Source organism: Pecten maximus, chromosome 5 (assembly GCF_902652985.1).
Source record: "Pecten maximus chromosome 5, xPecMax1.1, whole genome shotgun sequence".
In the NCBI taxonomy this organism is placed as follows: domain Eukaryota; kingdom Metazoa; phylum Mollusca; class Bivalvia; order Pectinida; family Pectinidae; genus Pecten; species Pecten maximus.
Window position 1 is genome coordinate 46,757,018 of NC_047019.1, and position 14,559 is coordinate 46,771,576.

The 14,559-nt window shown below is 45.4% G+C and overlaps 1 protein-coding gene across 1 annotated transcript in view; it reads left to right on the plus strand.

Annotated features, from left to right (window-relative positions):
* Positions 1-12,337, plus strand: part of LOC117328488 — a 32,290-nt gene extending 19,953 nt beyond the window's left edge. The window contains exons 3-4 of the mRNA XM_033886023.1: positions 1,642-2,913; positions 12,076-12,337. Coding sequence (XP_033741914.1) covers positions 1,642-2,913; positions 12,076-12,258 — 1,455 coding nt within the window. The 3' untranslated portion in view covers positions 12,259-12,337. The remainder of the gene's footprint in view (positions 1-1,641; positions 2,914-12,075) is intronic.
* Positions 12,338-14,559: the final 2,222 nt, after the last annotated feature.

A 14,559-nucleotide genomic window follows, 5' to 3' on the forward strand; every position in this document is an offset into this window, starting at 1 on the left:
AGTCAAATGTGTCAATCATTTCAGTCAGGTGTAAAGAAGTCAATGTCCCAATCATTTCAGTCTGGTGTAAAGAAGTCAAATGTACGAATCATTTAAGTCTGGTGTAAAGAAGTCAAATGTGCCAATCATTTCAGTCAGGTGTAAAGAAGTCAATGTGTCAATCATTTCAGTCAGGTGTAAAGAAGTCAATGTGTCAATCATTTCAGTCTGGTGTAAAGAAGTCAATGTGTCAATCATTTCAGTCAGGTGTAAAGAAGTCAAATGTGCCAATCATTTCAGTCAGGTGTAAAGAAGTCAATGTGTCAATCATTTCAGTCAGGTATAAAGACGTCAAATGTGTCAATCATTTCAGTCTGGTGCAAAGAAGTCAATGTGCCAATCATTTCAGTCAGGTGTAAAGAAGTCATTGTGTCAATCATTTCAGTCAGGTGTAAAGAAGTCATTGTGTCAATCATTTCAGTCAGGTGTAAAGAAGTCAAATGTGTCAATCATTTCAGTCTGGTGTAAAGAAGTCAATGTGCCAATCATTTCAGTCAGCTGTAAAGAAGTCAATGTGTCAATCATTTCAGTTAGGTGTAAAGAAGTCAAATGTGTCAATCATTTCAGTCTGGTGTAAAGAAGTCAATGTCCCAATCATTTCAGTCAGGTGTAAAGAAGTCAAATGTACGAATCATTTCAGTCAGGTGTAAAGAAGTAAAATGTACCTATCAAATCAGTTTCTTTAGAACCCAAAGGTCCGGGGAGAGTAATAATGACGAAGGATGATCGAGTTTGTAGCAAAATCTTTGCCCCTCAAATATGAGGGCTGATTGATAAGGTGTGAGCCTCGTATTGAAGGAGGTACTCAAGGATGTTATTTTAAAGTCCCACCACTCTCTGGCTATATAAGGCCGTGTACCCAAGGACTTGTCTCATTTGGTTTGTTTATATCGACGAGGTAGCACTATTAAGTAAACAAGACGAGCGACTTTTTCAAAATGGACAAAATCTGTGAAAGAACAGTGATCCAATATTTGCATAAAAAGGTTTAACACATAAGGATATCCATAGTGATATGGTAGCAACACTAGGGAAATCGCCCCTCCATATGCTACAGTGAAAAGGTGGGTGGCGGAGTTTAATCGCGGCCGACAGAGCCTTGAGGATGACCCCCGTCCTGGAAGGCCTGTCAATGTTGCAACCCCAGAAATGGTCAATAAAGTTCAGGATATTGTAATGACTGAAAGATATATAGCCGGTAGAGTTTGCATTTCATAGACAAGAGTACATTCCATTCTGACCGAGGATCTTGCAATGAGAAAGCTTTCGGCCCGATGGGTAAGAGGCTTCTTACAATTGACCAGACGCACACCAGGCTAACCCTAACATGCAGCGGATGACTTTCTGAACAGCCAAGAAAAGTAGCTCTATCAAAGTGGCATTGAGGCCCTCAAACACCGCTGGCAAAGATGTATAGATACTGAAGGAGATCATGTTAAATATGTCCGACAAAATCCAAATCCTTCAATACGAGGCTCACAACTTATCAATCAGCCCTCGTACGTATTTGTTTAATGCTTTCTATGTATTTTTGAGTTTGACCGATACCTCGGGTTAAAATACTTAATAACAATCCATATTTCTATGGTTCTTTCATTACAGACCAGGCGAAAATTGCATAAGCTCATACCCTTAAATACTGTTGTCGACGAACTGAAGAAAAATTTGGAACTAGAAACGCACATGCGCGGTGATTTTTTGGAGACGATACGAATTATACGAGGGATAAAAAAGGAGGATTTTTATAGACAAGACACGCCTGAAATATACGAAGAAGAAGAGGAGGAAAAGGAGGAGGAGGACAATGCAGAGAAGGAAGAGGAGGAACCACCTGTAGAGGAGGAGACTGTCAACGAGGATGCTGAAACGCCAAGGAAGAAAACGAATTATAAAGATACAAAGCCTCGAACGAGCAGTCGCTGGCCTAAAGGTCATCGTCATCATACTAAGGCCGTGAAGTCGGACTGGTCCTTCCTCACCCATTACTCGGACGCCGAGCTGACTGTGGAACTTGCCTACCTCCTCCCTGTGTATATGCGGGACGTCGAACGCTTTCGAAAGGCACGTGGGCAAAGGTGGACATCAACAACCCCCTTTAAAACAAAACGGATCCAAAGAAACCTAGAATTTGAAAGTTGGAGAGAAGAAATGATGAGAATTGCATACGATGAAGAATTTGGCAGGGGGAAACCAAAAATGTTTACAGCTGTGCCATTACCAAAAATTAAAGAAACAGCAAGTGTCGTGAATACTTCCAGATCCTCGCGTGTTACTCTTTTTGATGCGACGGAAGGTGCTGAACTAGATGACAACTGGAGTCCTCGAGGACCCAATGCCAGTAGCCTTACAGGTCCTAATACATCACCTTATCAGTATAATCCAAGACAGAATTCAGTTCGACAGCAGGAACAAACGAAAAAGATGTCTCGGAATCGAAACAGCATGTACATCAATCAACATAAAAGCGTGTCGAAAATTTACAGACCAGTTGGACGGAGAGTTTTAGTCAACAACACCAACAAAATTGTCAAAACCACAGATGGCAACACTCACAAACAACCCGGAAATAGTTCAACAAGAAAGACCAATGGAGTAGGTACAAATACCAAGAGAAAGAGAAATAAGTCAAAGGACAATGATTTAGGGTCAACGAGCGGACACAGTAGTCTGGGCGATAACAGTGTAGGCAGCACCGTATCGACGTCTGACCACATCTCACAAAACAGTGATCAGACAGAAGTCACTACCATAACAGTTCACTTCAATACTGACCACTCGGACACCCAGAAGTCAGGCCAGGTCAGAACAAGACTGATCAAAATCCCAAGCGGTGGTACGGATCTAAACGATCGAAAATTCGTTTTACGTATCAATGTAAGTATAGAGAAAGATACCCATTTTGTACTTAATGTGTCTGCCATTGAAATATTATGTTTTATTACGTCATGCAGTGCTTGATGATTAGTGGTCAAGTGATCTCTAACAATCGTGTTTGAAGTTTAATGGTTTAAGTGATCTATAACAATCGTGTTTGAAGTTTAATGGTTTAAATAATCTAAAACAATCGTGTTTGAAGTTTAATGGTTTAAGTAATCTATAACAATCATGTTTGAAGTTTAATGGTTTAAATAATCTATAGCAATAGTGTTTGAATTTTAATGGTTTAAGTAATCTCTAACAATCGTGTTTGAAGTTAAATGGTTTAAGTAATCTATAACAATCGTGTTTGAAGTTTAATGGTTTAAATAATCTCTAACAATCGTGTTTGAAGTTTAATGGTTTAAGTAATCTATAACAATCGTGTTTGAAGTTTAATGGTTTAAGTAATCTCTAACAATCATGTTAGAAGTTTAATGGTTTAAGTAATCTCTAACAATCATGTTTGAAGTTTAATGGTTTGAGTAATCTTTAACAATCGTGTTTGAAGTTTAATGGTTTAAATAATCTATAACAATCATGCTTGAATTTTAATGGTTTAAATAATCTATAACAATCGTGTTTGAAGTTTAATGGTTTAAATAATCTATAACAATCGTGTTCACCTTTCGTTCTTGGACAGGAGATATCCTGACATCCTTCTGATGTTAGCCAGGAAAAATGTTCATTTGTTTTCTTTGTTTTTTTTTTTTATTTACGATGAATGTTCCGGGACAGATTTATATATAAATAGAATTGAAAACAATGGGAATTTTAACATTTGCAATATATATCTATTTTTCTTTAGGCATTGTTTTTATACGTTTTTATACAATATCCCAAATAAAAGTAGTGCGACTTCGAACTTTTCCAATAGATATAACTACTGTGGCATGACTTTTAATCGGTGAACATTTAGATTTAGTCTGATTTTGACTTTAAAAAAATTATGATGGAACAGCGTACTTGTTGAATACACTACTTTATCGCCGTGGCTTGAATTCTGAATGATCGCCATTAACGGTCGATAACAAACGGTTTTGGTGATTTATTTCCAGTAATGATGGCGAGATTTAAATGGCATCCATAAGTATCATGAATTATTATCATTATGATTTTATTTTAACTAGCTATATAAAAGAAAAAGAAAAAAGGCAGTTCACCTGTAGTCGACCTAAACGTCACTGAGGCTAATGCCACAATTAAAATATAATAATGAAATATCAATTATTGATGAGGGTTGATACCAAACGATCCCACGCATCTCGTCATAGAAAACAATCGATCGTCAGTCTATTGTTTGTCTACCTTTCTGAGGTTGGACAGACAATGTAGCACGGTTCGCACTAAATGCCCGTAGTTGGAACAATTAATGTGTGGGTAAGCCCATTACTTTATATATTCTGGTAATTTGCCGCAGTTTGAAGATTTCTGTATGGCTATGGAATCCCTACTTCAAATTTTGCGTTTAAAGTTGAGCTCTCGATATTGTTTAACGGAAGTTAACTGTTTAGCCTGGTGGTTGGGTTTTGGTTTAACTCCGCGCATGATGTAGGGCATACCTGTGATAACAACTTCAGTCTCCACCATATGTGATTCCCTGTCATCTTTCCTCTCTCTATGTGTAATAATTTGTTGTTATTGAATATATATACATACATTGAGGCATATTTCAATGTTGACGCAGAATGGTTCGGGAAGGAGTTTTGGAGACCAATTTTGAACCATTCAACTAAAAGGTGACAATTAGGACAACTACAAGGCGACTGGACTTCGGTATACATAGTGCCACAGAAGGAATGACTACCACGGGCGACTGTTTGGACTACCGCGGGTGACAGAACTACCGTGGGCGACAGGACTACCGTGGGTGACAGGACTACCGTGGGGTGACAGTACTACCGTGGGGTGACAGTACTACAGTGGGGTGACAGTACTACCGTGGGGTGACAGTTAGGATCACCGCGGAATGACAGTATACAGTTATCAAACGGGTATGAGGGCGATAGTAATTTTGTCAGCCCCGAAGCAACAACTGTTGCACGAGGGCTTTAGCCCGAGGGCAACCGTTGTTAATGAGAGGCTGACAAAATTACTATTGCCCGAATTACCCCATTTGAAAACTGTTTTATTATACCTTTACGTTTTTTTTTCTCTATATAGATGTTTGTGCTGGTATGAGAATCTGCTATATAGTCCTCCATTAACTTGGCAGACGTTTGTATGATCCTTTTAGTGTTTTGGCTATCTCTGTCCATTAATAATGACTCAATCTCTACGTCTGTGGCGTTTTGAAAACGCGTGTGTTGATCCATGTTTGACAATTTCCTGAGAGAAAACAAAATGTTAGGCTATCGTCTGCAACAACAAAAATCTGTGTCATTTAAGAGCTTGCATGTTGTTGTGTCTTTCAAACGTTCTGACGACGCTACAGCAGGGGTGTGACAGTTCGCCGTGTGACAGTTTGCCGTGTGACAGTTTTTTCGAACTGTCACACGGTGTGATAGTCCCGGAAACATGCGCAATCCTCTCGAGGCTGATAGTCAAATTACCACATTACTTTTATAAAGAGAAAAAAACGTAAAGGTATAATAATTAGGAATACCGTGGGCGAGTTAGGACTACCGTGGGTGACAGTTAGGACCACCACGGGGTGACAGTTAGGACTACCGTGGGTGACAGTTAGGACCACCACGGGGTGTCAGTTAGGACCACCACGGGGTGACAGTTAGGACTACCGCAGGGTGACAGTTAGCAATACCGTGGGTGACAGTTAGGACCACTGCGGGGTGACAGTTAGGACTACTGTGGGTGATAGTTAGAACTACCGCGGGGTGACAGTTAGGACTACCGTGGGTGACAGTTCGGACTACCGTGGGTGACAGTTCGGACTACCACGGGGTGACAGTTAGGACTACCGCAGGGTGACAGTTAGCAATACCGTGGGTGACAGTTAGGACCACTGCGGGGTGACAGTTAGGACTACTGTGGGTGATAGTTAGAACTACCGCGGGGTGACAGTTAGGACTACCGTGGGTGACAGTTCGGACTACCGTGGGTGACAGTTCGGACTACCACGGGGTGACAGTTAGAACTACCGCGGGGTGACAGTTAGAACTACCGCGGGGTGACAGTTAGGACTACCGCGGGTGATAGTTAGGACTACCGTGGGTGACAGTTAGGACTACCGTGGGTGACAGTTAGCAATACCGTGGGGTGACAGTTAGGACCACTGCGGGGTGACAGTTAGGACTACTGTGGGTGATAGTTCGGACTACCGTGGGGTGACAGTTCGGACTACCGTGGGGTGATAGTTAGGACTACCGCGGGGTGACAGTTAGGACTACCGTGGGTGATAGTTAGGACTACCGCGGGGTGACAGTTAGGACTACCGCGGGGTGACAGTTAGGACTACCGTGGGTGATAGTTAGGACTACCGCGGGGTGACAGTTAGGACTACCGCGGGGTGACAGTTAGGACTACCGCGGGGTGACAGTTAGAACTACCGCGGGGTGACAGTTAGAACTACCGCGGGGTGACAGTTAGGACTACCGCGGGGTGACAGTTAGAACTACCGCGGGGTGACAGTTAGGACTACCGTGGGGTGACAGTTAGGACTACCGCGGGGTGACAGTTAGGACTACCGTGGGTGACAGTTCGGACTACCGTGGGTGACAGTTAGGACTACCGCGGGGTGACAGTTAGGACTACCGTGAGTGATAGTTAGGACTACCGTGGGTGATAGTTAGGACTACCGCGGGGTGACAGTTCGGACCACCGCGAGTGATAGTTAGGACTACCGCGGGGTGACAGTTCGGACCACCGTGAGTGAGAGTTAGGACTACCGTGGGTGATAGTTAGGACTACCGCGGGGTGACAGTTAGGACTACCGCGGGGTGACAGTTAGGACTACCGTGGGTGATAGTTAGGACTACCGCGGGGTGACAGTTAGGACTACCGTGGGTGATAGTTAGGACTACCGCGGGGTGACAGTTAGGACTACCGCGGGGTGACAGTTAGGACTACCGCGGGGTGACAGTTAGGACTACCGCGGGGTGACAGTTAGGACTACCGTGGGTGATAGTTAGGACTACCGCGGGGTGACAGTTAGGACTACCGTGGGGGGATAGTTAGGACTACCGCGGGGTGACATTTAGGACTACCGTGGGTGATAGTTAGGACTACCGCGGGGTGACAGTTCGGACTACCACGGGTGACAGTTAGGACTACCGCGGGTGACAGTTAGGACTACCGCGGGGTGACAGTTAGAACTACCGCGGGGTGACAGTTAGAACTACCGCGGGGTGACAGTTAGGACTACCGCGGGGTGACAGTTAGAACTACCACGGGGTGACAGTTAGGACTACCGTGGGGTGACAGTTAGGACTACCGCGGGTTGACAGTTAGGACTACCGTGGGTGACAGTTCGGACTACCGTGGGTGACAGTTAGGACTACCGCGGGGTGACAGTTAGGACTACCGTGAGTGATAGTTAGGACTACCGTGGGTGATAGTTAGGACTACCGCGGGGTGACAGTTCGGACCACCGTGAGTGATAGTTAGGACTACCGCGGGGTGACAGTTCGGACCACCGTGAGTGATAGTTAGGACTACCGTGGGTGATAGTTAGGACTACCGCGGGGCGACAGTTAGGACTACCGCGGGGTGACAGTTAGGACTACCGTGGGTGATAGTTAGGACTACCGCGGGGTGACAGTTAGGACTACCGTGGGTGATAGTTAGGACTACCGTGGGTGATAGTTAGGACTACCGCGGGGTGACAGTTAGGACTACCGTGGGTGATAGTTAGGACTACCGCGGGGTGACAGTTAGGACTACCGCGGGGTGACAGTTAGGACTACCGCGGGGTGACAGTTAGGACTACCGTGGGTGATAGTTAGGACTACCGCGGGGTGACAGTTAGGACTACCGTGGGTGACAGTTAGAACTACCGCGGGGTGACAGTTAGAACTACCGCGGGGTGACAGTTCGGACTACCACGGGTGACAGTTAGGACTACCGTGGGTGATAGTTAGGACCACCGTGGGTGACAGTTAGGACTACCGTGGGTGACAGTTAGGACTACCGCGGGTGACAGTTCGGACTACCGCAGGGTGACAGTTAGGACTACCGCGGGGTGACAGTTCGGACTACCACGGGTGACAGTTAGGACTACCGCGGGTGACAGTTAGGACTACCGCGGGGTGACAGTTAGGACTACCGCGGGGTGACAGTTAGGACTACCGTGGGTAACAGTTAGGACTACCGTGAGTGATAGTTAGGACTACCGTGGGTAACAGTTAGGACTACCGTGGGTAACAGTTAGGACTACCGTGGGTGACAGTTAGCAATACCGTGGGGTGACAGTTAGGACCACTGCGGGGTGACAGTTAGGACTACCGTGGGTGACAGTTCGGACTACCGCGGGGTGACAGTTCGGACCACCGTGAGTGATAGTTAGGACCACTGCGGGGTGACAGTTAGGACTACTGTGGGTGATAGTTAGAACTACCGCGGGGTGACAGTTAGGACTACCACGGGGTGACAGTTAGGACTACCGCGGGGTGACAGTTAGGACCACCGTTGGGTGACAGTTAGGACTACTGTGGGTGATAGTTAGAACTACCGCGGGGTGACAGTTAGTACTACTGTGGGTGATAGTTAGAACTACCGCGGGGTGACAGTTAGGACTACCGTGGGTGACAGTTAGGACCACCGTGGGGTGACAGTTAGGACTACCGTGGGTGACAGTTAGGACCACCGTGGGGTGACAGTTAGGACTACTGTGGGTGACAGTTAGGACTACCGTGGGGTGACAGTATACAGTTGTTGACTGGGGTTGAGGGCAACAGATGATATGTTGAACCTGAAAGCAAACTGTTGCCCGAGGCCGAATGCTGAGGGCAACAGTTTGCTTGAGGGTCCAACAGGTCATCTGTGGCCCGAAATCACAGTCGATAACTGTTTTGTTATATCCTTCTCAAACATCAAAAATTTATTGACACAACAAGAAAATTGACAATGCTTTAAAAAATTGACAGTGTGTTGATTTGTTGTTACATTTATTACATATATTATCTTCTTCATGCAGACTAGATTACAATGAAACATAATTATATGAAATCATCAACAATGTTAAAAAAGGGGCTTTTTAGCACACATGGTTCCATCTTGTTTACGAACGGCGCAGTAGACAAACTTTTTTAGCAAATCGTTCAATCCTCAGGTGAATAAACATTGATCAGCGTAAGAGAGAGATCGCATATCAACAGAAAGTTGGTCAAGATGTTTTCCGCTGTTTTCACCACATTTTTCGTATTTTTGCCAACACGGTCATCCAAAATTTGCTGTATTTCGTCTTCAGACGCTAGGGCAAACCTACACAAACCGTCTGCACCACTCATAGCCATTTCAGGATGTGCAAACGACAAGGGAAGGTAACTCTAATGTATACAGTAAATCGTAATAATTCGGGCGCATTCGGGTACTTCGGGAATTAGCGGTCAACAGTCAATTTAACAGTCGATTTTAGCAGTTCGTTTGGACCGGCAACCACAACAGTTACAAATTTTGGCATTTTTACTCTATATATATATATAGTACCTGTTGATTAAGGGTATAGCAATTAGGACTACCGCGGGGTGACAGTTAGGACTACCACGGGTGACAGTTCGGACTACCGCGGGGTGACAGTTAGGACCACTGCGGGGTGACAGTTAGGACTACCGTGGGTGACAGTTAGAGCTACCGCGGGGTGACAGTTAGGACTACCGCGGGTGACAGTTAGGACTACCGCGGGTGACAGTTAGGACTACCGCGGGGTGACAGTTAGGACTACCACAGGGTGACAGTTCGGACTACCGTGGGTGACAGTTAGGACCACTGCGGGGTGACAGTTAGGACTACCGCGGGGTGACAGTTCGGACTACCGTGGGTGACAGTTAGGACTACCACGGGTGACAGTTAGGACTACCACGGGTGACAGTTAGGACTACCGTGGGTGACAGTTAGGACCACTGCGGGGTGACAGTTAGGACTACCGTGGGTGACAATTAGGACTACCGTGGGTGACAGTTAGAGCTACCGCGGGGTGATAGTTAGGACTACCGTGGGGTGACAGTTATGACTACCGTGGGTGACAGTTAGGACTACCGCGGGGTGACAGTTATGACTACCGCGGGGTGACAGTTCGGACTACCGTGGGTGACAGTTAGGACTACCGCGGGGTGACAGTTAGAACTACCGCGGGGTGACAGTTAGGACTACCGCGGGTGATAGTTAGGACTACCGTGGGTGACAGTTAGGACTACCGTGGGTGACAGTTAGCAATACCGTGGGGTGACAGTTAGGACCACTGCGGGGTGACAGTTAGGACTACTGTGGGTGATAGTTCGGACTACCGTGGGGTGACAGTTCGGACTACCGTGGGGTGATAGTTAGGACTACCGCGGGGTGACAGTTAGGACTACCGTGGGTGATAGTTAGGACTACCGCGGGGTGACAGTTAGGACTACCGCGGGGTGACAGTTAGGACTACCGTGGGTGATAGTTAGGACTACCGCGGGGTGACAGTTAGGACTACCGCGGGGTGACAGTTAGGACTACCGCGGGGTGACAGTTAGAACTACCGCGGGGTGACAGTTAGAACTACCGCGGGGTGACAGTTAGGACTACCGCGGGGTGACAGTTAGAACTACCGCGGGGTGACAGTTAGGACTACCGTGGGGTGACAGTTAGGACTACCGCGGGGTGACAGTTAGGACTACCGTGGGTGACAGTTAGGACTACCGTGGGTGACAGTTAGGACTACCGCGGGGTGACAGTTAGGACTACCGTGAGTGATAGTTAGGACTACCGTGGGTGATAGTTAGGACTACCGCGGGGTGACAGTTCGGACCACCGTGAGTGATAGTTAGGACTACCGCGGGGTGACAGTTCGGACCACCGTGAGTGATAGTTAGGACTACCGTGGGTGATAGTTAGGACTACCGGGGGTGACAGTTAGGACTACCGCGGGGTGACAGTTAGGACTACCGTGGGTGATAGTTAGGACTACCGCGGGGTGACAGTTAGGACTACCGTGGGTGATAGTTAGGACTACCGCGGGGTGACAGTTAGGACTACCGCGGGGTGACAGTTAGGACTACCGCGGGGTGACAGTTAGGACTACCGTGGGTGACAGTTAGGACTACCGCGGGGTGACAGTTAGGACTACCGTGGGGTGGCAGTTAGGACTACCGTGGGGTGACAGTTAGGACTACCGCGGGGTGACAGTTAGGACTACCGTGGGTGACAGTTAGGACTACCGTGGGTGACAGTTAGGACTACCACAGGGTGACAGTTCGGACTACCGTGGGTGACAGTTAGGACTACCGCGGGGTGACAGTTAGGACTACCGCGGGGTGACAGTTCGGACTACCGCGGGGTGACAGTTAGGACTACCGTGGGTGACAGTTAGGACTACCGCGGGGTGACAGTTAGGACTACCGTGGGGTGGCAGTTAGGACTACCGTGGGGTGACAGTTAGGACTACCGCGGGGTGACAGTTAGGACTACCGTGGGTGACAGTTAGGACTACCGTGGGTGACAGTTAGGACTACCGCGGGGTGACAGTTAGGACTACCGTGGGTGACAGTTAGGACTACCGCGGGGTGACAGTTAGGACTACCGTGGGTGACAGTTAGGACTACCGCGGGGTGACAGTTAGGACTACCGCGGGGTGACAGTTAGGACTACCGTGGGGTGACAGAAGGACTACCACAAGGTTGCAGCTAGGACTACAACAGCTGAAAAGTAGGACTACCACAAGTTGACATTTAAGACTACCGCGATGTGACAGCTAGGATAACCACGAAGTGGCAGTTAGGACTAAAACACGAGGTGAGACTTAGGACTACCATGAGGTGACATTGAGGACTACCACAAGGTGATATTTAGGACTACCGCGGTGTGACAGCTAGAATAACATCAAGGTGACATTTAGGACTAAAACGAGGTGACATTTAGGACTACCGCGGTGTGACATTTAGGACTACATAGAGGTAACAGCTAGACAAATACGAGTAGGCAATAAGGAACCTTTATAAACGCCGGGATGAGCATTTTACTTTTACTTTTCAGAGTCCATTAAATCGGGATGGGAAGGTGACCAAGTTATTCGACGACATTCAGCAATTCCGGGGTAAGCACCCGGATGTTGATCAAATCAAGATACAGCTCCGCAGTGACGATGTAGAAGACATTAAGTGGGTGTGTCAATATGTCGAGAATCAGTCTCAGAGCAAATACAAAGCCGAAGTATAACAATCACCAGTGATACAAAGTCAGGATATAACAATCACCAGTGATACAAAGTCAGGATATAACAATCACCAGTGATACAAAGTCGGGATATAACAATCACCAGTGATACAAAGTCGAGATATAACAATCACCAGTGATACAAAGTCGAGGTATAACAATCACCAGTGATACAAAGTCAGGATATAACAATCACCAGTGTTACAAAGTCGAGGTATAACAATCACCAGTGATACAAAGTCGAGATATAACAATCACCAGTGATACAAAGTCGAGATATAACAATCACCAGTGATACAAAGTCGGGATATAACAATCACCAGTGATACAAAGTCGAGGTATAACAATCACCAGTGATACAAAGTCGAGATATAACAATCACCAGTGATACAAAGTCGGGATATAACAATCACCAGTGATACAAAGTCGAGGTATAACAATCACCAGTGATACAAAGTCGAGGTATAACAATCACCAGGGATACAAAGTCGAGGTATAACAATCACCAGTGATACAAAGTCGAGATATAACAATCACAAGGGATACAAAGTCGGGATATAATAATCACAAGGGATACAAAGTCGAGGTGTAACAATCACCAGTGTTACAAAGTCAAGGTGTTACAATCACCAGTGATACAAAGTCGGAATATAACAATCACCAGTGATACAAAGTGGAAGTATAACAATCACCAGTGATACAAAGTCGGGATATAACAACCACCAGTGATACAAAGTCGGAATATAACAATCACCAGTGATACAAAGTCGGAATATAACAATCACCAATGATACAAAGTCGGGATATAACAATCACCAGTGATACAAAGTCGGGATATAACAATGATACAAAGTCGGGATATAACAATCACCAGTGATACAAATTAAGTCGGGATATAACAATCACCAGTGATACAAAGTCGGGATATAACAATCACCAGTGATACAAAGTCGAGGTGTAACAATCACCAGGGATACAAAGTCGAGGTATCACAATCACCACTGATACAAAGTCGGAATATAACAATCACCAGTGATACAAAGTCGGGATATAACAATCACCAGTGATACAAAGTCGAGGTATAACAATCACCAGTGATTCAATGTCGGAATATAACAATCACCAGTGATACAAAGTCGGGATATAACAATCACCAGTGATACAAAGTCGGAATATAACAATCACCAGTGATACAAAGTCGGGATATAACAATCACCAGTGATACAAAGTCGAGGTATAACAATCACCAGTGATTCAATGTCGGAATATAACAATCACCAGTGATACAAAGTCGAGATATAACAATCACCACTGATACAAAGTCGAGGTATAACAATCACCAGTGATACAAAGTCGGGATATAACAATCACCAGTTATTCAATGTCGGAATATAACAATCACCAGTGATACAAAGTCGGGATATAACAATCACCAGTGATACAAAGTCGGAATATAACAATCACCAGTGATACAATGTCGGGATATAACAATCACCAGTGATACAAAGTCGGGATATAACAATCACCAGGGATACAAAGTCGGGATATAACAATCACCAGTGATACAAAGTCGAGGTGTAACAATCACCAGTGATACAAAGTCGGGATATAACAATCACCAGTGATACAAAGTCGGGATATAACAATCACCAGTGATACAAAGTTGGGATATAACAATCACCAGTGATACAAAGTCGAGATATAACAATCACCAGGGATACAAAGTCGGGATATAACAATCACCAGTGATACAAAGTCAGGATATAACAATCACCAGTGATACAAAGTGGAGGTATAACAATCACCAATGATACAAAGTCGGGATATAACAATCACCAGTGATACAAAGTGGAAGTATAACAATCACCAGTGATACAAAGTCGGGATATAACAATCACCAGTGATACAAAGTCGGGATATAACAATCACCATTGATACAAAGTCGGGATATAACAATCACCAGTGATACAAAGTCGAGATATAACAATCACCAGTGATACAAAGTCGGGATATAACAATCACCAGTGATACAAAGTCGAGGTATAACAATCACTAGTGATACAAAGTCGAGGTATAACAATCACCAGTGAAACAAAGTCGAGGTATAACAATCACCAGTTATACAAAGTCGGGATATAACAATCACCAGTTATACAAAGTGGAGGTATAACAATCACCAGTGATACAAAGTCGAGGTATAACAATCACCAGTGATACAAAGTCGGGATATAACAATCACCAGGGATACAAAGTCGGGATATAACAATTACCAGTGATACAAAGTCGAGATATAACAATCACCAG